At 37.3% G+C, this 26,122-nt stretch overlaps 1 protein-coding gene and 1 long non-coding RNA gene across 15 annotated transcripts in view; both read right to left on the bottom strand.

The window, feature by feature from the left end:
• Nucleotides 1–14,000: 14,000 nt before the first annotated feature.
• LOC113824422 (uncharacterized) lies at nucleotides 14,001–18,475 on the bottom strand. Its single transcript, XR_003477513.2, has 3 exons — nucleotides 18,331–18,475; nucleotides 17,771–17,899; nucleotides 14,001–17,488 (listed from the first exon to the last, which is right to left on the bottom strand). It is a non-coding gene; the product is annotated as an uncharacterized lncRNA (long non-coding RNA).
• Nucleotides 18,476–18,688: 213 nt separating this feature from the next.
• Galphao (G protein alpha o subunit) overlaps nucleotides 18,689–26,122 on the bottom strand; it is a 203,247-nt gene continuing 195,813 nt past the window's right edge. For all 14 annotated transcript variants that reach the window (XM_070128904.1, XM_070128902.1, XM_070128903.1 and 11 more), the window contains 3 exons: nucleotides 23,586–23,715; nucleotides 22,950–23,103; nucleotides 18,689–22,399 (listed from right to left, as the gene is read on the bottom strand). In XM_070128904.1, coding sequence (XP_069985005.1) covers nucleotides 22,212–22,399; nucleotides 22,950–23,103; nucleotides 23,586–23,715 — 472 coding nt within the window. In that variant the 3' untranslated portion in view covers nucleotides 18,689–22,211. The remainder of the gene's footprint in view (nucleotides 22,400–22,949; nucleotides 23,104–23,585; nucleotides 23,716–26,122) is intronic.

Here is a 26,122-nt window from a genome sequence, read left to right as displayed (position 1 = left end):
TACTTTGCTGTTTATCTTTCCTCTAATTTAAGATAAAAATTGTCTTTTCAGAAGTTATTCTTCCTTCCTTTTTTAATGTAATATTTGGAGAATGATCTTTTATGTAGATTGCCATCTTGAAGTACTTTTAAGAGATCCTTTTCACCCAAAGCAAAAAGTCTTTTGAAATGACTGGTGTTGTTTCCTGCTCCCACCTTTGATACTGGTGGACTGAGTGCAGCTGTGTGAGTAGTGCTTGCAAACAACCCTCTGAATACAGCAAGTGAAATGTAAGTGAAGCCTGCAAATCCCGATGTTACTGGTGACAAAACCAAGTAGTCTGATTGTCATTGTTTCTGCTCTTTTTTTTATATGTGTGTGTGTGATTTACTTTTATTGTTTTTTACCCAATTTCAATGTTTGGTAATCTGGCTGTATTTGAGATATCCATGCTTCCATGATACAATTAGAGTCTGTTTGAAGAACTTTTAAAGGTTATGAGTAAATAAGAAATAACAGAGAATATGTAGATGATGAGGTTGTTTGCTGTAGGAAAGATCTTTATTTCATTTATGATGTGCATTAGTCCAGCACTGTTATTGACCACTTTTTTATTTTATTACACATACACATACATGCACACATGTACACGTTTGTAATATATATATGGGCGCATACATGTATACACATACACGTATATATATGTATATGCACACATACATACATACATACACTCACACACACACACACACTCACACACACACACACTCTCACACACACACACACTCTCACACACACACACTTTCACACACACACACACTCTCACACACACACACTCTCACACACACACACTCTCTCACACGCACACACACTCCACTCACTCACTCACTCATATGTATGTACACATAAATACAATATACACTTTTATTTTAATATTTTAAATAGTTCACATACAAAAAAGTAGGTATGTTAATTGTGTTAGCTACAACAACCAATCATTATTCTAGTTATACTTAGCCAGAATTAGGTTCATTGAAATGTTTGAAATGCAATAAATGTAAACTTTATGATGCTCAGAGCTGCTTTCTTGAAAGTTCTATTTTATGTTATTATTTTTTCATGATCTTGTAAGATTTACAAATCAGTAGCTAACAACTGTATCATCTGTTTCTTTTCAGAATGTAATCAAGGTGGGAGGGTGGGGGGGGAATAATGTAAATATGATATGCCAAATAGGTATAGTGGCTAAGTAAGCTTACATGTTATCAGATATTAAGTATAAGTAAATTGACTGCAAAATCGTTACTTTAAAAGCAACCGTTCTGTGATGTAAGTAACACTTGAAATTAGAACTACAATGCATCATCAGTGGCTTCAGAATAAACTAATATGCCAAAACTACAAAATGATTACATTTGCCTCTTGGATACAGCATGCAATGTTGATGTATGTGAGTGCTATGGAAATGTGTAACTGTGAAGTCCTTATATTTTAGTTTTCTGTCATCCCTTAGTGGAATAAATGCATCCATAACAAATAATTCCTTAAGCATTGGGAATTCAAAAGACACAAGTCGAGTATTATTTTAGACTCCTGCTTTGTCAACTTTGGTGGGTCGTTTCTTATTGATAGTCATTATCTCTATGGTGTTTCTCTTTTTCTACCCCCAATTCCCTCCTTTTCTAACTCTGTCTCTCTCTCTCTCTCTCTCTCTCTCTCTCTCTCTCTCTCTCTCTCTCTCTCTCTCTCTCTCTCTCTCTCTCTCTCTCTCTCTCTCTCTCTCTCTCTCTCTCTCTCTCTCTCTCTCTTTTTCCCTCCCCTCCCCCCCCTCTCTCTCACTTTTCTCCCTCTTTCGCTCTCTCCCTCCCCCCACTCTCTCTCTCTCTCTCTCCTCACCCCCTACCCCCTACCCCCACTCTCTCTCTCCCCTTCATTCCTTCCTTCCTTCCTTACTCCCTCCCTCCCTCCCTCCCTTCTTTCCTCCCCCCCTTTCCCTTGCTCTCTCTCCCCCTCTCCCTTCCTCTTACTCATACTTCATCGTAATCGTAAGTGATTTCTTTCAATCATGCTCGATATTTATGACAGCCTTTTCCTCCACGTGCATCTAGTTCATTTGCTTAATATACCCACAAGGTTAGTGATGACTGAGTAGTATTCTTTGTTACCATAATGCTTGTATTACCCTCATCCCTCAGTCTCCTGCCCTTACAGTTCATGCTGATGTAAAGAGATATGACACAGAAGAGAAAATTATTGTAACAAAATTAATATTATTGCAAGTGGTATGTATTTTCTTTTTTTTTTTATGTAAGATAGATGATAAAGATGAACATCCAATTAAGCTTAACCAGCCCATGTGTGGTCTTCTGTTGTGGTTTCTTATGTAGGAATTTTGCCGTGGGCTCTGGAAAATGTATCGAGATGAGAGGAAGGGCTGAATAAGTTTTCCAATTTCTTGATTTCTTACTTTGTTTCTTTCTTCCCTTCTTTTTCATTAAGTCATTAAGTTGATGGGGATAATTTAGTTAATAGTTAACCTCAACTTCTGCAAATTTAGTATTTGTGGGCTTCTTAGTAACTATGTTTATAATTTTATTCTGTCTACACAGGATTGGCGGCCTGTTTTGTTATTTAAGTAGTTATTGATGCTACTATAAATGATTATATAAATTTTAGAAATATTTCCAAAGATAACCATTGTGATGATATTCTATTTAAAGGGTTTTCCATATATTTTTTTCTCATTGATAATGTATCATTGCACTTAGTGTATCATTTGGCCACTGTAATTGACCTGTGTTGTTCTCCATCTCAGTAATGTATGATATAATGTATTTATTATTGTTTTCACGTGTTTCTGATTATTCACAGATAGTGTAAGGAAAATGGATTGTTTAGAGAGGGCTGTTTATTTTTATTTGAAATGATGTGTGGATTCTAAGAAAAAAATAGACTTTGAACATATTAACCATTTCTAACCTATTGTTTAGTGGATTAGTGTGATCCTTATACTTTGCTTAAAGTACTGACCTAAGGTTAGAATAGTTAGAATTAATCAAAATGAGGCATCCCTGCAGTCACAATAGTAAACTGGTTGATGTATAGAATATTCCTTAACTATGGTGTACTTAAGAGATTTCCACATGTGATATTTAAAGATTTGTGCTGAAAATAAATGACAGTGCATTGGCTGAGACAGTTAGCTTATGAGTATTGATAAAGTGTTTCATAATGCAAGTAGGAAAACTACCCTATACTATGCTGCATATTGCTATTCAGCAAAGTAGTCTGTATATTCATTTTGATGAAGAGCAGCATTTAGAAGAGTTAGTAATTTCCAACCATTTCTGCAGATTTTGCTGTAATGCTACAAATTGAGTGAGGCCCCAATTCCGAATGGCTGAGGCTTTCCATTTGCCTGCACTTTGTGATTTTCTGATAGTATGCTTTCAATATTAAAGGTGATATAATGGGAGATTTGTATTGGTGCATTGATATTACCATGGTAGCTTCTGGTGTCAAGTCACAAGTTCAGCTGTGAGATGCTATAGATCATAGGATCTGTTCAATTTTATTTGTTTTCAGGAGCAGTTTGTTTGGCAGTATTTCTGGTGTATGGCTGCCTTTCATATTACAGTCTTTGAGGACTATTTTGTGAGAAAAAAATCATTATTTAAGGATATTATTCACAATATCATGGGTGATACTTAGGTAGATGTTAGCATTGTCAGAAGTAGTAGTAGTTTCAGTGTCAGAGACATTTTGTCCCTCACAAGTTTTTTTTTCCTTCTTATTTTCTTAATTGTCAGTTTTATATGTTCATTGTCATTGTTGTTATTGTTATTCTTGTATGTTTAGCATTAGTGTTAGTACTAGCATTATATTTTCTTAGCTGCATTGTTATAAGTATAGTATTAGTAGTAGTGGTAGGTTTGATAATAATAATTACAATAACTTTTCAGTCAGATAATCATCAGAGTATCATAGGCATTAACATTATCACCCTTATATTCTATGGATGTTATTAGAAGTCATCGATATTAGAATGATTTCTTTAAATAATAATATATACTTATATCAGCATATGCACTATGTGCTGATTTGAAATCTTGAGATTATGCAATAGACTTTTCCTATGGGAATTGTAAGTACCATTGAGAAAGAGACAGACATGGAGAGAGAAAGTGAGAGAGAGAGAGAGAGAGATAGAGATATAGAGATATAGAACTAGTATGTGAGCGATTGATTGCTAAGTTGACTAATTGACTTGCTATGAAGTCATTGATATATAATTGATTTTATCAATTGACTGTTTAGCTATACAGAGACAGACAGATTAATGATATATATTTTTGTCCTTTTTTATTTATTAGAGAAATAAGATTTCATTGAGAAGGGAAATCAGTGCAGTAGATTTTCTTTATTTTACTTGTGTACTATCATTATTATTGCTTCATAGCAGGCATACAAATGAAAGAATAAAGAAATTGGATAGATTTGTAGCTTTGATTTTTACGATTGCAAAAATAGCTTTATTCAGAAGTAAGATGTATTGCAGATATTGCTTCTCCAGCACAGGTGATTACAGATGGCCATATAGTTTGTACAGTTGTATGAACTAAGTAGTTGAAACTTCAACAGCTATTGTATGTAATGGTAGATGATTACATGTTATAGCAACAGAGATAAAGAAACAACTTGTGGTTGTTTTATACCAATAGATTGCATTATATCTTGCACATGTTGAATATCGTTTGCTATACCAGTTCTTATTTTCATAATTCCAGACGCCTATTGCTATATGTACATATGTAATGTCTGGGTCTGTAAATAAAGTGTATTCCTCATGGCTTTTCTTATTTTCAAGTTGAATTTTAGTGTGTGTTAACTGAAAAGGATGAATTCTTAACGCTCTTTTAATCAGTATCTTTTTCCAAATAGGAACAGTATAAAAGATTAATTATGGGATAGTTATTTATTAGGGGTTTTAAACTATTCTGTAATGCAAATTGTAGAAAAGTTCTGCTTTCTAAAATGTAGTCAGATTCTAACAACAAAATAGAAGGAAAAGAATGAAAGATTCCCAGAATAAGAAATATGCATTAGTAGGAATTTATTGCAATGTACAACCATCAATAATATTAAGTTATTTGGAGCCCCTTCATTGCCTTGGAAGATACAGTGCATTCCTCCTTGTAGTGCTATCCTGTGCACTGGCAGTTAAGAATCAAGCAACCTACAGTGTTCTTTAACAGACTGTTATATTGGTTTCATTGTTATTTTTGCTTATGCTACTTAAAAAATATATATACATATATATTATTTTATTATTATTAGTATTATTTGTGTGTGTGTGTGTGTGTGTGTGTGTGTGTGTGTGTGTGTGTGTGTGTGTGTGTGTGTGTGTGTGTGTGTGTGTGTGTGTGTGTGTGAGTGTGAGAGAGAGAAAGTGTGAGTGAGAGAGCGAGTGAGTGAGAGAGTGAGTGAGTGAGTGAGTGAGTGAGTGAGTGAGTGAGTGAGAGAGTGAGAGTGAGTGAGTGAGTGAGTGAGTGAGTGAGTGAGTGAGTGAGTGAGTGAGTGAGTGAGTGAGTGAGTGAGTGAGTGAGTGAGTGAGTGAGTGAGAGAGTGAGAGAGTGAGAGAGTGAGAGAGTGAGAGAGTGAGAGAGTGAGAGAGTGAGAGAGTGAGAGAGTGAGAGAGTGAGAGAGTGAGAGAGTGAGAGAGTGAGAGAGTGAGAGAGTGAGAGAGTGAGAGAGGGAGAGAGCGAGAGAGCGAGAGAGCGAGAGAGCGAGAGAGCGAGAGAGCGAGAGAGCGAGAGAGCGAGAGAGCGAGAGAGCGAGAGAGCGAGAGAGCGAGAGAGCGAGAGAGCGAGAGAGCGAGAGAGCGAGAGAGCGAGAGAGCGAGAGAGCGAGAGAGCGAGAGAGCGAGAGAGCGAGAGAGCGAGAGAGCGAGAGAGCGAGAGAGCGAGAGAGCGAGAGAGCGAGAGAGCGAGAGAGCGAGAGAGCGAGAGAGCGAGAGAGCAAGAGAGCAAGAGAGCAAGAGAGCAAGAGAGCAAGAGAGCAAGAGAGCAAGAGAGCAAGAGAGCAAGAGAGCAAGAGAGCAAGAGAGCAAGAGAGCAAGAGAGCAAGAGAGCAAAAGAGCAAGAGCGAGTGAATAGCATTATTGTAAGTATTGTGGCAAAAAGGGTAAGAATGAGTTAATGATTAGGATAAAACGTGCTAAATGTCAAAGATTATAGTGTTATAGGACGATATGTTAGGAAAAGGGAGTGCAAATGAAGTAAATCAGAGATTAGAAAAGGAAAGGGTTAAGAACATAGGGAATTTGCATGACAAGGAGTGTATCTGTGCCTGGGGAAGCAAACTTGCAAAAGAGCTATTGTGAAATAATGAACAGGTAATATGGGTAGAGATGGCTGTTGGAGAGGTAGCAGGAAAATAATCCGGTAGATAAGAAAAGGGGACTGGGGAAGGTGATGAAGTATCAGGAAGAGTGTCCGAAGGGTAGGAGAAGGACACTTGGGACAGAAGAGATTCATTTGAGCATCCAGGTGGGAGAGGTAAGGATAATGGGGAAGAAAGAGGTAATGGTGTAGATGGAGAAGAAGAGGATGAGGTATGTTGGGAAAGAGTGAGAGGAAGAATGGTAGGAGTAACTTGAGAAGGAGGATGGATATCAGCAAATGCTTTAATGTAGATGGAATAGGAATAGAGGGATTGGGGAGATGGTTGGGGAGGTCTGAAAAATATAAGGTTCTCTTGTGAGGAGGAGAAGATGGGATAGATGTACGAGGACCAGAGGATAAGGAGGGTGTAGAAGAGGATGTGGTAGGCGAAGATGGAGTAGAACATTTAAGGTGTCTGGTGCGACTGGTAAAGTGAGAACGAGGAGGGGTAGGTGTAGAAGTGGTAGAGATTGGAGTATCTGTATTTAGACAGGAAAAGGGATTTAACTGGGGAAGAGGGGAAATAGAGGTAGGATGGCTAAGGGTAGAGGGAACAGATACTGGGGAAAATGCAGACATATCTTGAGAAGGTGGGGGGGGAGCAAAGCGAAGGACTGTTTTGGAATACCTAGAGAGAAAACCCTATCACCATGCTTTTTGTCTGGCATCATGTACAGTGAGGCATAGTTTGAATCTGAGAACTGCTACCTCACATTCGAGCTTGTAGGCTGGGCAGTTCTTATGAAATACAATATGGGAGCCACCTAAAATGGCACACCTATGTGACTGAGCAGGGCAATTTGAACAGCATTAATCAGGTTGGGCACGTAGAGGGCACCGGGCTGTGGAGCGACAGTGTTTGGCTGGTTGGCCAAAACACCAACATTTCTGACACTGGAGAGGAAGAAGTCAATATGGTTAGACAGGGCAAGACTCTCTAGCAATATGTAGTTCATGGGGGAGGTTATGTTTATGGAAGCTAATCCTAGCAATGTTGGTGCAAGACTTATGCTGTCTTCTGCGAGGAATAGTCTAGCAATGTACTGCCACAGCATCATAGTCAACAAGGCAGGGAATAAGTCATTTTTAGTCTAACCAGCTTTTGTAGTAGATAGGACAATCAGTCTGGGAGACCGAAACAGTTCCGGTACAAGTACTGAGAGGAGTGAGGTTCGGCAGGATTAGCTTTACCAGTGAAGTCAGTTACGGTAAGTAGTGTACGAGCTTGGGATTCAAGTGTAACTACAACAAGGCATAAATGATCAGAACAACTGTGAAAGTAAACTTTGCCTACTTGTATTTGGAGTCTGTTAGAAGAGAAGGGTATTGTCAGAATAACGGGCTGTGGGGGATTCACAAAGAATCGATCCCACTTGGCTGGGCCAAAGTGAGTACTCAAAAGGTTTGCAGAGGTGGAAGCAGTTGAAGGACGAGGGTGAGAGGAAGATGGTGTGGTGTAGGGTGAGGTAGTACTGTGAGGAAGAGGACAATAAGGATGAAGAGTATTAATGAAGGGGAAGGGTGTAGACAATGAAGAAAACTGTATAGTAGGAAATGCAGTGGAGAATGTTGGGAGAAAGGAATGGGTGCTTTCTAAATGTTGAGTAATGACCTGGGTGGGTGGTTCAAAATGCATAGAGTTGTCAGTAGACATTGAGGTGGGGGTATTAGTATCAGTAGGAGTATAAATAGTAGTGGTCGGAGCAGTGGTCAAAGGGGAGGCGGGTGTCAGAAAACCAGTGAAATCAAATTTAGATAGGTTATTTGATGAAGGGCTATGCCTTAATGACCCTGGTAAGGATAAAAAATCATCAGGCCATGGTGAGCCTGAAATAAGTGGGCAAAAGAACGATCCCCATAAGGGGTAAGAGCTAGTTGATTAACCAAGGGAGTACCTTGCCCATGGCTCCTGGAGACTATTCATGATTGACACAAAGACAAATTTTCATCCTTTCAGCATGGCTCTCACACTTTAGTGAGTGGATAGAAGCAAATGAAGAAGAGAAGGAAAAGGAAAGGGGGAGAAGAAAAGACCATGCAAAATTAGTTGAGGCAAAGGCTGGGGCCCAAGGTAAGAGTAATCTCCTCAGTCTCCCTCTCCTAAGCCCTCCCTCAACAGCAACAGGCTTGGAAGGGAGCAAGCGAGTGACCAAGCAAGCAAGTAATCCACTGAGTCTCTATGTACTTTGTACACTCGTATAAAATGTTCCTGTCATCTGCCATTCAACACTTTCCTATGGTACGTCATTACCATCATCTGACCCTACCATAATTTTTTCCTTGACGGGAAGGTTCTGCTACCTACCCCTTGGCCAATTTTCTTCATGACAAGGTGTCCCATCACCTGGTTCCAATGAGATAATAATAATATAATTATTGTAACAATTTTAAGAATGTTAACAGTGATAGAAATAAGAATTTCCATTCACAAAAATTCAAGGAATGATGTAAACAAACTAAATCAGGCAGGCCTACTTATTGACCCATTTGGAAAGCTATCTTTGTATATACAAAGTTGATGATTTACTTATTTATTGAAAATTTTCTATGTCAAGATATAAGGTAATTAGCGGCTTATTCAAAATATAGCGATAGGATAAGGCTTGGGAACAAAATCACCCTATCACTATATTTTGAATAATCATCACCATATAAACTTTTTTTTCATGTTCATGAGGTGATGTTTGTGGATTCCTAGAATGGTTAATGGTCAAAACATATAAATGTACCAGACAGAAAAAGTACTGTGGCAAAAAATTATTATGACAAAATATTTTAGGTGTCAAAGGTTGTAGAATGCTGTATACTAGTATGGTAATGAAAAGGATAAAGAGGAAAGAGCAAATGAAGGCCGTTCAGGACTGACACAAAGTCAGCCTTTCATCCTTTCAGCATGGCTCTCACACCTTATGAGGTGAACAGAAGAAGGGGGTGAAGAAGAGAAGGAAAAGGAAAGGTGAAGAAATAACCATGTAAAATTAGTTGAGGCGAGGACTGAGGTCTAAGGTCGGGGTGTCTCCTAAGCCCCCCCACAATAATAAGCAAGGGATTTGGGAGGCAAAGTTGATAAAACTAAGCCACAGTGAACACTAGACAGTGTTTGTACTGCCACTGGATTATTATTCACCTCTCTGCTTGTGAATAGCAGCGTTGACTGTCAACAGCAATGCTTATTTCATTGAAGCCTGATTCTGTTACCATTATTATTTCTTGAATCTCAGCTACAATGCTCATTTTCTGATTCTCTTTTACAGGACTCCATTACTGATCATCTATTGCAACATTAAATGCCCTATTTTCTATTGAAATACTGATTCACCAGGGAAATACAATTTTCTTAATTGCATTATCTGATTATTTGCTGTAGTGCTCATTTATAAGTTGCCTTTTACAATGTTTATTTGTTCCTTCTCTATTGCATCTTTAAAAAATGATTCCTTATTGCAAAATTAATAATTTGATTCCTCACCTGTTCCTCAATTTAAATACATATTTCTTACATTATCTATTTCAATATTTTTTTTCTTACTTTATTCAGTAATTATTAGATTGCAGAAAAATGTATTTCTTGATTCTCTCTTGCAGTACTAATTATTTGATTACTGTAACATTAGTTATATCTATTGTAATAATGTTAATTGAAATTTGTTGCTGTGTTAACATCTAAGGTCATTAGCGGCATATACAAAATATTGCAATAGGTCATACAGAATTATGACAAAATATTGTAGCAAAAAGGTAAAAGAGTTATTTAAAAATTAGGACAAAATATGTTAGATATCAAAGTTTATAGAGCGCTCTAAGGTAGTATGGTAATGAAGAAGGTAAAGAGGGAATAGAAAATGGGAGTATGAAGGCTTTTCAGGACTGACTTTAATTTTTAGTAGCCACTTTAATTTTTTTCAGCATGGGTTTCATACTTCAGGATAAGGACAGAAAAAGAAAGAAAAAAGAAAGGTGGAGAAAAAATGGTTAATGGTTAAAGGTTAAAGGTTAAAAAACAAAATAAATGTGCTAGACATCTAAGGTCATATAGCACTATAAGAAAGTATATTAAAGGAGGGGTAAAGGGTGATAGTTGCTATGCATCAACTATCTAGAGTAATCTTGAAAGGTTAAAGATGGGTAAAGGAGTTGTGTGAATGGGCTATGGTGGGTCTAGGTAGGGGAATTACATAAGGGATTCACATGTATATCCGGAAGGGGAGTAGAAATGATAGAGGGAATGGAGGGAGGGAGAATGTACATGTAGTTGAAGGGGGTGGGTTGTGTTGGAAGGGAGTTGGAGGAAGTGGTGTAGGGGGAACATAAGTAGGAGGAGGATGGATATCAGCAGTAGTTGGAGTTGAGGGGGATGGGTTGTGTTGGGAGGGAGTAGGAAAGAGAGGAGTAGGGGGAATATGAGTAGGACAAGGATGGATATTGGTAGTAGACAGAGTTGAGGAGGATAGGTTGTGTTGGGAGGGAGTAGGAGGAAGGAAAGTAGGGGGAATATGAGTAGGAGGAGGATGGATATCAGTAGTAGACGGAGTTGAGGGGGACAGGTTATGTTGGGAGTGAGTAGGAGGAAGGGGTGTAGGGGGAATATGAGTAGGAGGAGGATGGATTTTGGCAGTCACTACAACTGTGGAGAACGCAAGAGTTGTGGAATTTTATCTCTCGAGCATATAGCTTTGAATATCTTCCTTAGTTTCACCTGTGGAGTTGGTTGGAGAATCTAGTGAGACAAAGGTTTTCTTATGAGGCCAGGAAGAGGAGACTGGTATCTGAGGAATAAAGGCAAAGGTAGGTGGAGGTGAGTGTATGGTGGGAGAAGAAGGAACGGAGCGTTTAGTGTCTGCTGCGGTTGTAGTTGAGATTGGAGTGTCTGGATTTAGAGGGGCAAAAGAATTTGATAGGAGGTAGAAGTGGAAGTGAGGAAGTAAGAAGGTATAGGGGAGGGTGTAGGAACATCATGAGGTGGAGGGGGAGGGGCAGAGCAAGCAATATTACTAGAGTAGGGCCTCTGAGAGAAACCTTATCGGCGTGCTTCCTGTCTGGCTTTACACAGAGTGAGACAATTTTGTATCTGAGAGTTGCTACCTCAGACTCAAACTTGTAAGTGGGACAGCCTCTATAAAATACATTATGGGGGCAACCACAGTTAGCACATGTACGTGTTTGTGCTGGATAGTTTGATCGGTTATGACCAGGTTGGGCACATAGGGAGCATTGGTATGTGGAATGGCAGTGTTTGTCAGGATGTTCAAAGCGCAAACAGTTTTGACATTGATGGGGAGGAGGTTGGTATGGTCAAACAGGGAGGGACTGTCCACCAGTGTAGATACGATAGGGAAGGTCATGAGTACGGAAAGTAATTTTGGCAATGCTGGTGGGTTTCTTTCAATGACCTCTAGGAGGAAGGAAGTAGCAATGTACTGATATTACATCATGGTCTTTGAGGCAGCCGAGTAAGTATTCTCCCCAAAATCTGACCAATCAATATCCATAGGGCAGCTTGCAGGGGAGATGGACACAGTTCCAGTACAAGTATTAAGAGTTGGATGAGGCTCGGCAGGAGTGGGGGTGCCATAGAGATCAGTTAGATTTGATAATGCTATTGCTTCAGTTTCAGATGTGACTGTTACGAGACAGGAACAATCAGGTTGGGTACGGAAAGGGACTCTCCCCACTTGTTTTTGGAGATATTGTTGAAAGAGAAGGGTGTTACCAGAGTAAGGGATCACAAAAAATCAGTCCCATTTAGCCGGGCTAAATAGAGTAAGATATTTGTAGGGTTGGTGGTGGTAGAATGACAGGGATGTGTGGAAGAGGGAGTATTGCTGAGGGGGAGTATTATTACGGAGAGATGTAGAATAAGGTTGTAAGGTGGTAATACGGGAGGATGAAGTATCTGATGAAGAAGGTTGTGGGGGTAAAGGTGATGCAGTTGAGGAAGTTGGGAGAGTAGGAATGTCGTCTGGAGATTGAGTATCTGCTTGGGTGGGTAATGTACTAGTAGGCATTGAGGAGTGGGTAGTAGTTGGTGTTCAGAGTCGTGGTCAAAGGAGAGCCTGGGGTCAGGGAGCCGGGAGAGTTTGAATTGGTGGGGCTATTTGATGAAGGGGCAAGCATTATTGCCCCTAATAAGGGTATTGCGTCTTCATTACTGGCCATGAGAAGCCTTGACTATGTTAGGGAAATAAATAGTCCACCCCTCAGGGTCCCCTTGAGGGCTAGACAACTAAAAGGGGAATACTGTGCCCATGATTCCCTCAGGCCATTCAGGACTGGCACAAAGTCAGCCTTTCATCCTATCAGTACAGTTCTTACACCTTAGGAAGTAGATAGTAGAAGGGGTTGGAGAAGGGAAAGAAATGAAAGAGCTGGAGGGAGAACAGACCATGCAAAATTAGTTGAGTCGAGGGCTGAAGCCCTAGGCAGGGGAGATCCCTACACTGGGTCTCAGTCTCCGTCTCTTAAGCCCCCCACAATAACAACGGGCAAGGGATTGGGGGTGGGGGGTGAAGAAGAAAAGATCATACAAAATTTGTTGAGGTCCAAGGTAGGGGTGATCCCTAAGCAATCCAGCAACAAGAAGCATGAAATTGGGGGGATCTATTGCAATCCCTTAATTCAGAATCACATTACATATTTGCTAATTCTTTTTGCTTGTTTGTGTTTTCTGTTACCAGATTCTCTCATAGCAGAAAATATCATAATATAGAAATTAGGCTTACTTGAGCAGTCACACTGACAGAAATGCAACTTGTTACTGCACAAGTGTTCGTGTGTGCCTGGTCTACAAGATCATGTCTTCCCTTTGCAATATAATTTTCTCTTTTTCTGCATATGAGTTTTCAGCTTCTTTTTTTTCTTCTTTCTTTCTTTACATTCCAACATAGATATTCATCACTTAATTTACTTTATCCAGATGATAGACATTTTTCTTTGCACAGACTCTATATCATTTCTCTAGGTCTTCCATAACTCAGTGCAGTAACAACAATAATGAATAACATTTTATTATTGTGGTATTTATATATATATATATATATTTTTTTTTTTTTTTTTTTGTCATATTCAATTTACTGTAATACAATCTGAGATGCTGGTCACAGTGGGCAATAATAATATTCTGGGGACAGTGCTCTTTCAGTCATGGTTCACGGATTGTATATTCCACTCTCGTTTATGGATGGACATAGTGCAAGTTTTTTCCAAATGTCTAGTGAGTCTACCCACCTTGCAAGAACTTTGTGTATTTAAGGGTGATTCATTCTTGTCACCCCAGGTTTCAATTGAAATTCTTATTACAGCAAGTTTGTCACCATAGCCCCAGACAAATTTTCACGTCACCCACCCCTCCAGCCAAATCTTTTCATGACATGGTCACATTGTCCAAATCATAAGGGTTAAGTTCAAAACACACGTATAAATAAATTATTATGATTACTGTAATTCCTTCAGTCTGAGAGTGAGACCATGACTGTTTTTCTGTTGTATTTTCTTTCTGCATAATTTACTCCAGTGACAATCTAAAGATTGTTTGAATGCATAAAAAAAAATTGAAAGGTTAGTAAAAAGCTGCAAACAAAATAAATGACATTCACTTCATTCATATCCAGTCTGATACAAACTGAGTGTTGTCTATGCTGAATCAGTAAGGTACAATATTCACCTCAGGAGCTTCTACACTATATCCTAAAGAGGCTGTTGATACCTTGACAAAACTATATCACAATTTAACTAAACTGTGCTGTAACCTAAGTACAATTAGTGCATTACAACCTACTCAGGCAGAACACTGTACAAAACTGAGCATTTAACATATTTTTTCATGAGAGGATGGGTCATTTGACATTAATTTTAAATATATATGATTATTAAGCTGACAACTACAGAAAAATGATGGAACCTTCTCTACTACTGTGCTGTTTTTATTTCAACAAGGGATTTTCCAACCTTATCATTCATTCTCCGGTTATACTTCTTGGGGTTGGCAAAGTCTTATTACCTAGGTATACAGACAGAGCTTTGACAAAGAATATAATAGCTAACTATACAAGCATTTAAATCTGACAATGCAGTTGCTCACACTAGAATGGTGAAAATTTTTATCAGACAGCCATGCTATGCCATTGCACAGTTACTCTCTCCAGTGGCAATGGTCATTCAGAAAGACATCTTACATGAAGAGAAAACTCCCTCCCCAAAAAAGAAAAAAAAAATTATCCCTTTAAGTTCTAAAATTCAGTGTAAAACAATTTTGCATTTTAAATAAATATTCACTATAAATATTGTGAATTTGAATAAAATATTGTTAAGTGTTCAATTCTGTTAATTCTTTGAGACTATACTCTTATGCACATGTTTTGCCATGGTAAAAGGTTTAGCTTAAGTAAATTACAGTGATATCTGTTCTAATTTCCTGTATGAGATAGCAAAAAAGAAAATCTATTTCCAAGTTAATAATAAAAATGGATAGTATGATGAGTTATATTAATATATAGATGAAGTAAATATTTGTTTCTCTGCTTGGGTCCATTTCTCTGTTAACACTATTTACCTCATTAAAAATTGTAGCAAGAAGCTGAGATACATCTTCAGCCTTTGTTAGTATAGTCACAACCAAGAGTCCTCAAAGCACTAAAATTTGGTTGTAATCTGTACCTAAATGTTAAATGAACTGTCTCAAAGCACACTACAATTACCCATGGAGGTGCAGTCTATATTTTTCTACAGAAATGGACGTCTGTTTGAATAAAGATATTTCAACCATATTTTGATTCTTCTGTGTGTGTTGTTTAATTTCATATGAAAGATGAAAATGTTGGCTTGCAAAACTACAATACACAGTTACTGGTCCCAGTTTAGGATACATTTAAAATTAATGACATGTTAGTTACCAACACCTGGAGATGAAGGGCTACTAGTAGTCTGCATGGCAAATTTCTTACTAATGCCAATGAAACAGGTGTAATCATTGGTATGTTTAGTCGAGTGTAATCATTGGTATATTTAGTCAGGTGTAATCATTGGTATATTTACTATTTTCCATTACTTGGAAAAATATACATACCAAACTGAAAAACAACACTTTAAAAACTGAGTTATAATTCTGCTCTGTCAAGAATTACTGCAGATAGTGGTATTGCATTAGCAAGAACAAAAAAAAGCAGTTGTACCCAGAATGGATGTGATAATGTATTGTATTTGACAATACAATTTTCATTTATGGAAACCACTAAATCTTCACTGCTTAGAAAGGCAAGTTCATCAGCTACATTAGCAAGTACTAACATTAACCCAGGTTTCAGTATTTTCCAGTGGAGTTGCAAAGTATCATAATATCAAATGTATGTAAACAAATGTTTTACTATGGATATGCCGAATTCAGTTTAAAAAAGTCCCAGATGGACCAGTCCTTCCTTGAGCAGCAGTGTTACAGACAATTCTAGTTGATTATATGGAATTAATTTCCTTGGGTACACTTCAGGTAATTTTCTTTGAGTTGCATTTTTTACTTAAAATCAAATTGACTAGAAAGACTAAATGTCCACCTACATTATCATTGTCCACCTGTGGTGTTCCAGCATGGCAATGGTGTGTACTTGGGGAAATAACAGTGCAGACATGAACAACCTAAGCACCGTCCCTGACTGGGGTAGTTCGTAAGTGGTTGATATGTTTGCACAGAGATACCTGTCACCTACAGCCTAGTGGTACAGAACGAAAGTAAACATTTCACTTACAACAGTGGGGAATGAGTACAACATTGATAATGATCCATAAATCTCAGGATTTATCACATAATTATGCACATTACTATACATTGGTGAACATCATTCTTAAAGTTCCTTATTATCTGGGAAAACTGCATGCCAGAAAGTTATGGTCAGCTTACATGTGCGTCTGTCACTCACACTTACTATACACATTGTAGTCAGTACAGTGTGAACTGCCCAAACTGTTGGTCAGCAGTCTACACTTTACTCTGTCACCATGATTTGAAACTGATGAGTGGCATGCACAAGCACCACATGTGGCCTTTGTAGTGTAGATGGGCCTGCAGATATATTTTTTTCAGAAATCAACCTGAATAATAGCCAATTACAAAGTACAATAAAAGAAACAGACAAAAATGTGGTGAACATCTGATCCATGATGGCATTGTTTTAGAAAAAGCTATTACATGAATCATTTTGATCAAAAGTTTCTAAAAGAAAAACATTCATCATTGATATTTCCACTCTGATTGTAAAGATATCTTAATCAGAACAGATATGCTATATCATCTACGCAATTTGAAGTCTTCATATTAGAGGACATACCTATTAAAACTCGGTTTTCCACAAAATATTGTGACTTAATGGCCTTCCACTATATCTTTTCTTACTAATGTATTCTTAGTGTAGAATTCAACTGTCCTGAAATTTCATCTACTTTAAAAGTAAGCACTGAAGACAATACACTAGAATTAAACATGAATTAAACACAAAGATTGTATATTTCCCAGCAATACTTCCAATATTTACTTAAGCTATTGATTTTTTCTTTATTAACATGTAGAATATTTCTATACCTATAAAAAAATAAATATTAATTTCTGACATACACATCTTGTTACTCCTTCTGTTCTTCCCTTTTCTATCTTTTTCATTTAACTGGACTGGGAACTGTCGTTAGGTCTATTACAGAGGAATCATACATATTCAGCCAACCTCACTGCAGTGTCTACCATTACATTAATTACCATTTATTATAAAATCATGAGTATCCTGCATCATGTAGCAAATAAACACCAAATTTTAACCCAAGAATAACACCCGGTAAATAGGATGGGGATGCCATTATAGAATAAATAACCACCCTTATCTAGAGGCTGGAAGATACACAAAAAAACACAGTATAAGCCACAATATCCGAAGGTTGTTTGCTTTGATGCTCCTCATACCAACTAAAAAGCAAACTGAAGGGTACTTGTAGCAAAATCATTGTGGCTAAAGATTTTCATGCTTTTTACGTATTCTTGCACTCAAATCAAGGTTCGATGTCTGTCAAGGCTTCATTTAACTCCATGGATTCTGCCAAAAAGTAGGGACACATTAACATAATTCTAGATTATTTTCTGTCTCCTTATGAAGGCATTATTAGTATATCTTTCCATGAAATGAAAGACATTCTTGCACAAACTTAACCAATATACATAATACTTGAGCAAAACTTGCAATCATCTTGAACCTAAATGATGCTTGTTTTTTAAAACTAATCCCAAATGCACGATTTATTGAATTTGTGATCCAAGTACTGCTCAGCTTTACCACATTTTTACACTTCATGCAGTGTGTAATTCTATGCTTACATACCTGTATATTTGGCGTAGCATATTGGTGTGTGGAAACCAAATCTGTTTGCCAAGGACAAGAATGATCAATTCCATACCATTCTTTGTTGCAGACTAAGTTGATCAACTTCTGAGATTATTGCATGTAGTTCTGCAACAAGAAAATTACAAAATTATCATTCATTTTAAAAGCTCTTCAAAAGTTTACTGAACAGTTACTAGTATTAAAGTAAGTTGAATAATGGCTAAATACCATTGTTCTTATGTATTACTAAGAAAAATTAATTTGAGAGGGAGAACTTCTCTGGACTAAGAATAACATCAAAGAAAATCAAAATATATGTAACAAAAAACAAAAATTGATGGTTTTTCTTTTAATCAGTTTTAAATATCGATTACATGCCATGCCAGTTTCTTGGAACTTGTCAATATCTTGCAGCTTTTACGTCATGTACATTACAAAATTGAAAACCTATACAAAGATGAGTACTAAAAAAAAAAAAAAATTACTGTTCTCACTAGTGAAACAAACGAGAATTTTGAATAAAATAATGAACTGTCATCACAACTTTAACAACTTACAGTGGTCTCATCCTCAGGCTTGTAGGTTGCAACCTTGATAATATTCAGATATGGCCACAGCAGATGATGGTTGTCACATCTTTAGGACAAGAATCTATTTCTTTCCCTCTCAGCCTTGTCATCCCTCTTCAAATGATCTGATGGTTTTGGAGAAGAGAAAGGTAAGTTTCTGAACCCTCAACTTGCTTTGAAGTATATCTTAAAAACTCTAAACAAAAACGGTGAATAAAAAATAAAGAAACAAATATATATCTAAGAGCAAAAAAACAAAACAAAACAAAAAACAAAATTAAGGTTGGCTGCCTTACCTGTTATTGACGATCAGTTTCAAAATCAAAGGCAGAAAAAAACTCTACACTCCAAATAAAATTTACATTTATTCAGCAATGGTCAGTCATAAATAAAAATGCCTCACCCTCTCGGCAGCAGCCAAAAGGGCAGAGGCAATTTGACAATTACTCGCCAACATACACTTCTTCAGAGGAGACAATTATGGATATCTATTCCTCTTCCTTAAATTGTAAATATGTCATTAATATAATTAATATTAATATTACCAGCTAGAGAAGCGAATACACTGTACAAAAGTGAGCAGTCATTTTTATACCATACATGAGAGGATGGGGCTTTATACCATATACATTACAATACCAATGATAATCGGACACCATTACACAAGGATATGCAGTCTACTCTAGACATCTTCGGAACCTTCCCTGCATTGCAGCTTGTAATTTATGAGGGATATTTCAATATTGGTCTCTTTGTGCATAATCATTTTTTTTTTCTTTTTTTTTCTGAAATACTGATACTACTATCTCAAAACAGTAAGAATAGGTTACTTTTATGACCTACTTAAATATTACAAGGAAGTGTGAAGTGTTGATTAATTTTCTAAACCCCCAGAGATATTACATTGTAACACCATACTGACAATCTTTTTTTTTATTTTTCATATATTTTTTTATATATTTTTTGATACAGAATCTTTTTTGAAACACTCGGCTTGTGGGCAGTTTCTGTAAGCCTAACAGTAAGACATCAAAGACTGAAGAACTTTACAATTATCATAATTCTTTTTTCTAAGTTTGGCAAATTTTCATAGGCTGTAAGTGCAAGTGAAATGTATGCCTCTCTCACTCTGTTGGTGTGGGTGTGAGCGTGAGTGTTAGTGTGAGTGTGTGTGAGAGTGAGAGTGAGTGTGAGTGTGTGGGTGTTTTACTTTGCTTCTTAGTGTGTATGCCTCTATAAGAATGCAATTAATACAAGAGAGAGGGTGTATTTTGGCATGTGCTTTGTGCTTAAATCATTATATATATTCCAATTAAGCAGATATTCCTAGTTAGGCTGTAAATGAGCCCTACCTGTATGAACCATGCAGATGACTGGATATTTGCTCCTTGGGTGGCTTATGCAAGAGATCTGGTACATCAAGTAAAGTCAAAATATGTAGTAGCAAAAAAAATAATCATGGTAATTGCGGTAATCATTCATTCTTTGTGTAGTTTTTAATGAAACAGAGCCAGTAACGAGAGTACATCAGGCTGAGGAGAAGCTCCCTGGTGAATCAGATGCTTTAGTTTCTTCTCTTGGCAGTGGGGCAAGCTCAGCAAATAGATTAATTACTTATCTAACACCACCAGGAAGGTTGGCCCCAGTCTCAGATAATCTTTGATACCATTGTGGCATCGCATGATACATTCTCGATCCTTGTTCATTCCAATGTCTACTTTCTTAGTGGATCACTGTACCTTTAGTTGGCATAGCTCTAATAAAATTTGTTTTCCTTTTCACAAGTCAAGGAAACCTAATTCTTACTGAACCATGCACTCTAATTACAGATCAACATATTTGCCAGTTACACAAGTTCTTGATTCTGGCTAATGACGGTTGTTAGAGCTTTTCAGTTTTTTAATAAAATATAAACCTCAGAGGTTAGGGATTCTTCAGAAAACTGGTCCCAATTCCTGATCATCTAAGATATAATTTTAATTAATAAGAAGACACATTCTTCATATTAGAACTGATGGTTACATCTTTTCACAGCACAGGAGATAAAAAGTCTGAGGAATGCATACAAGCGTGGGCCAAAGTCAGCAACTTGGATGTTGTATACCACTTCTCCTAACCTAAATCAAAGTGGTATATATGTTCAAGTTGATTAAAGAACAAATCCTAAGGATGCTCTGATTGTTCATAATGTCAAGTGTACATAGAGGCAAGTCTCTTTTAATTTACATGTCTGACAAACCCTTTTGTCGCATTTTGTACCCAGTGGTTTGCGCTTGTCCACTCTAATGAAGACCTGTGATTGCTGTTTATAGTTCATATTGAATTGCTACTAAATAATTTTCTCCATGAGTGAAAACCTATACATGCAAACCAAGCCAAGTTTGATAGTTGGTTCAATTGGATGGCTAGAGAGCTTTAGAATTTCTTTGAGGATGGGATTTCAGAAGGAATCTCGCAAAGTCCAGCTCAAAACCTACAACAAACTACCAAACTTGGTTCGTATATGCTACAGTAAATTTTTCTTACTAATAACATGAATGAACAACTACTGCAATGTTGTACATACCATCAAATAGATATTGTAAGTTCTTTGCAGTTAAAAATAACAGATCAGTCAAGTAAACTTTCAACATTCAAACTAAGCATGCCTCACAGAATACACATTTGACCATCGTTAAGGTTAAGTGTGGATGCTGGAGTCTCAATCACCAGGTGATATGAATAATGGTGCAAGATAATCACTATTAAACCAACAGTCTTACATGATGAGAGATCTGTGTGGATTAACTTCAATCTTTCTTATAATGATGTTCTCCATTCCAAACTTCATCCTATGCTAAATTTTACTGCTATGCTGTTAGAGCAGATTTAATATAACTTGTTTTGTTCTCATTCTCTTTTGATATTGGTGATCTTAGAAACCTGGCCCATTAGAATCAAGATATCAGAAGAAAAACAATAGAGCAGCAATGGCAACATCTGTACATCACCTCGCCACACTCTGCCAGTGTACATATATTGTTGTATTCCACTCACTTACTTTTGTGACAAATGACTAAGATTAAAGACATGACTAGAAAGAATGACACTCACTGCTCCAAGCCACCAATGTTTGGCCATTCAATGGATTTTTGTTATTAAGGTTTTGGGCCCTCATTGATATCCACGTCTCATCTGCACATATAACTGGTTTGGAAAATATATCATTTCCCTCAGACACTAAGGTAGGTAACTGCTATGTCTTATTTTGGTTATCAAAAGCTTCAAGGTATCAATCAAAAGCTAGAGTACATTTCTTCATCAGTGCATGGTAAGCACCAAATAATTCAAAATCATTAAAGTTCCATCTCTATGAACCAGTAATTTAAGCTTTTCCTTCTGATTCAAAATCATCAACATTTGTTTTTTATCGAACTTGTACCAGATAACGAGAACTGTAAGGCTTCATTTGGTAAGGAAGTGATAATTAAACTTGGTACTATACAAGACAAGTGGGGTTGGCTGGAAAGTCTTTAACAAGCTCAATTCATAATCACTCATGCAATTCTTCCATGATCTAGAAATGGGTGGCTACAAAGGCCAAAGCGGTCTGTGTCAGTTATGCACCTAGAAATCACTTTAATGGCATCCGTTCCTGTATGACAATGACCGCACCATGAACACGTATGATAAAACTTCAGGACAGTGCCATTCTCGGCCTAGAACTCTCCAAAGGGAGAGGAGATAATGGTGTACAAGGTACAACTAGCCAATTCTCCTGACTAATTCCTTGCAAGAGAGGCAAGATTATTATCTGGAGTGGGAGGCTAGACCACGACTGTACCATCTTTCTCTACACTGAACACACAATCTAGATGAGGCGGTGCAACTTAGTAGAGGCCACATCCACGTAGGTTGTTTGCTATGATCACATCTGTTACTGCATCAAATACAAACTGAATGTTAGTGGTATCTGTTGCGCAAGTCATGTGACAGTAGATCTCTTTGGACGTTGATTTGTTCTTAGCTTCAAACTGGGCTTGGATGTAAGCAGCTGCTTCACCATACTCTTGGGCACCTGGAAGGGAAAAACAATGTATCAGTTATTTTGATCTGGTTATATGCATCTGTATGCAACTTAGAATGGTCCATTTTTATCAAAATAAAGTTTAATATTCCTATCATACATATCAAAGCATTATCGTTATTTGTATCATCCACATTAAAATGGCATACAATGTAATTCTTCATGAAGTTTGTGATAGGTGAGAGTTTTTATATAATCTCCTTGATGAATTCATAATACTGTATGATCAGATCATAACCTAGTACTAGGTTTCAATGTAAATTCATATCTTAAGGTAACCTCAAGATAATTTTCAATCCATTTCTAGTGATATCTTCATTATGAAACTAATCACCAAAATTAAACATCCTATTTCTTAGGCACTAACTATCAAAGCACACACATGTCTGATATTATATCCATTCTTTTCTAACTTTATCCATCTGTACATTGCAAAAATCCAAAGCACAATATTATCATTCTTCTCTACACTGCAGATATGCAACTTACAATACAATTATTACCCAAAATATTTGTAATATCATGAAAGAGTTAACCTTACCTGAATATTCTTGGAAACATATGGTAAGTGGACTCTTCTTTATCTTTTCTTCAAAAAGATCTTTCTTGTTTAGGAAAAGAATAATAGAGGTATCCCCAAACCATTTGTTGTTGCAGATGGAGTCAAATAATTTAAGAGATTCTTGCATGCGATTCTGGAAGAGGTGAAAAAAGGTTCAGTATATTTGTTGATTATATATGCAACATCGGATCTTTCATGACCATTTAATTAATATAATCATTACTTTATTTTCCTCTAATTAGAAAATCTGAGTGAGATGATGCAATCACTACTTATTAGTCATGAATATGAAGCTTATTAGTCACTTGCATCAATTTCAAACCAGCAAACGAGAATCCTAGAACTACAGATATGCAGCATGGGAATATGGCTCGGCTAAGGGTAAAAATGAATAAATTGAAAAAGAAGATAGAAATGAATGAATGAAGGTGGAAGAAGAGATGGAGGGGATAAAAAAGACTGGAGAGAAGATAATAAGAAGGGATGAAGGGCAGAGAACAGTCACAAAGAGAGAGAAGAGGAATCACAGAGGGACGAGGAAGAGGGGAAGAAGGGAGGAAGAAAGAGCCCTAAGTGTTCTGCCAAAATTTCTTCAACAGAGTCAGAAAGCCTCACCGTAGTCTCGTCTTCGTGCAGCACTTGATCGTATTCTGACATGGCCACACAGAAGATAATGGCTGTCACATCTTCAAAACAGTGAATCCACTTCTTTCGTTCAGAGCGCTGTCCTCCAACATCAAATAACCTGGAAAAAAAAGGATGTATTTAAGAACTTTGTTCCTGTTATCACATACTTTTATCTTGACCCAAATACCAGGTAGCGTGCATTCATGTCTTTAGCAGTTGAGCCTCCTCTATGTTATATGTGCTAAAGAATTCCTTAATTATGAAGAACCACAACTGTCCAAAGTAAGTTTTAAGTCTCTTTTCACCCTCATATATGTGGCATAGATGCTGCTGCCAAATTATTGACAGCAGGAAAAACATAGATTTCCTATGCTTCTTACTTTTCACCAACTTTTTTGTTCTGAAAGTTTATGTTCTCTAACAAAAAAAAAAATAATAATAAAAATAAAATAAAATAAAATACATGTTAATGAGAAAAACATATGATCCTTGCAGAAACATACTAACCAAAATGATGGTACTCGTAAAATGTAACTTTCAAATATATTACATAACATTCTGAGCAAAGAGGAGAGTGACAGTCATTGGAAAGGATATTAGTACAAAGAGAGACTGCAAAACATTAACACAACAACAATAAATGTTATCACATAAAGTGTTGGAATCTATAGACAATTGTTATTAACTAGAGGAGCACTATACCACGCATGTCCATTCTTTACATTGGGCACCTAACAAATAGCAAACAGAATCAGACAGTAATCTGAAGCAAAATATGGAGGTGGCATCGCTCAGAGGTAGAGCGCTGGCTTTGCAATCGTATGGTCCTAGGTTCACTCCCGGCTGCCCCTTTCAGTCGAGTAAGCTGTGAATGAGCACTAATATGCTGACGTCAGCATGCTGGGGTCAAGGTTGGGGAGGAAAGGAACTGGCCACACTGCCACATCATCCCACGGCTTAATTACCAAGATTCTCTACAAACCTATCCCCTATGTGCACATGGATATGGAACCGACTCTGATTTGAATTTGAAGCAAAGAGACATGAAAAGATGAGAAAAGGAAAGAAGTGAGAAGAGCTGAGAAACAAAAAAGGAGAGAGATAGAGAAGAAGAGAAGAGGAGAAAAGAGAAAAAAAGCTGGAAAAAAGGAAAGGAAAGGAAAGGAAAGGAAAGGAAAGGAGAGGGAGGGAAAGGAAGAGGAAGAGAGAGAGAGAGAGAGGGAGTGAAAAGGAGAGAGGAGGGAAAAAATCTGAAGTGTGGGAGGGAGGGAGGGGGGGATGGAAAGAGAGGGAGAGAGAGAGAGAGAGAGAGAGAGAGAGAGAGAGAGAGAGAGAGAGAGAGAGAGAGAGAGAGAGAGAGAGAGAGAGAGAGAGAGAGAGAGAGAGAGAGGAGAGAGAGAGGAGAGAGAGAGAGGAGAGAGAGAGTGAGAGAGAGAGAGGAGAGAGAGAGGAGAGAGAGAGGAGAAGGAGGAGAGGGAGGAGAGGGAGGAGAGGGAAAGGGAGGAGTGAGAGGGAAAGGGAGGAGTGAGAGGGGGGAGGGAGGAGAGGGAAAGGGAGGAGTGAGAAGGGGGAGGGAGGGAGGGAGAGGGAGAGGGAGAGGGAGAGGGAGAGGGAGAGGGAGAGGGAGAGGGAGAGGGAGAGGGAGAGGGAGAGAGAGAGAGAGAGAGAGAGAGAGAGAGAGAGAGAGAGAGAGAGAGAGAGAGAGAGAGAGAGAGAGAGAGAGAGAGAAACATACAGAAAATTGTATGTTCGGTAATAAATAAAAACTGATATTCAAATCAACATGTCCGAATAAAAGAGAAAATATTGACAATCAATCCTCTATCCAATAACATTCCATGGAAAGGTTCATGATATTAGGACTGTGTGAAATTTATGTGCATAGGAACCCATGCACTCTCTTGCTATTGTTTTATTCATCACTGCATGTCCATAAAATATCCAAATACATATTTTGATACTGGAACCATGAACAGGTATTTTCCATTCATTTGTTTATCAAATTGTATTTATTTATCCTTTTTACCTGTTGAAAGTGCTTAGAAAATGTCAAACATGCATTTCTTATAAAAATACTTAAAAAATATTTAAGTCTGTGACTCCTAAAAAATCATGCACTTAAATGCATTCAAAATAAATCCAGCATTGCCATATAAAGATATATATGAAAACCCTATCATATTGGTTCCCAGTAGGAAAGTTTAAACCATAGTAAAAATAAAAATCAACTGTTCTTATGGGTTTACAATGAAGTTCTTATCTACTGTATATTAATATAACCAATACTATTTACTATCTGTTTATACATACTTATCTATTCATTCTTCTCTTTTACTATTGTTCTATGTATGTATTATTTATTTATTTATATGTCTAACAATCTTATCTAGCTATCGATCTAGAAAATTCTTATATTACATTCTATACCACCTACTCTGCAACAGTGTATTAATCACAAACTTCTTTTCTTAATAAAATCTATGATACAAAAAACTGAAGGCGTTTCAGCATAGTGAATTGTAAAT

This window comes from Penaeus vannamei, chromosome 13 (genome assembly GCF_042767895.1).
Source record: "Penaeus vannamei isolate JL-2024 chromosome 13, ASM4276789v1, whole genome shotgun sequence".
NCBI lineage: Eukaryota > Metazoa > Arthropoda > Malacostraca > Decapoda > Penaeidae > Penaeus > Penaeus vannamei.
Note: the sequence above shows the minus strand (reverse complement) of the source record. Positions and strands in the feature narration are given on the sequence as shown.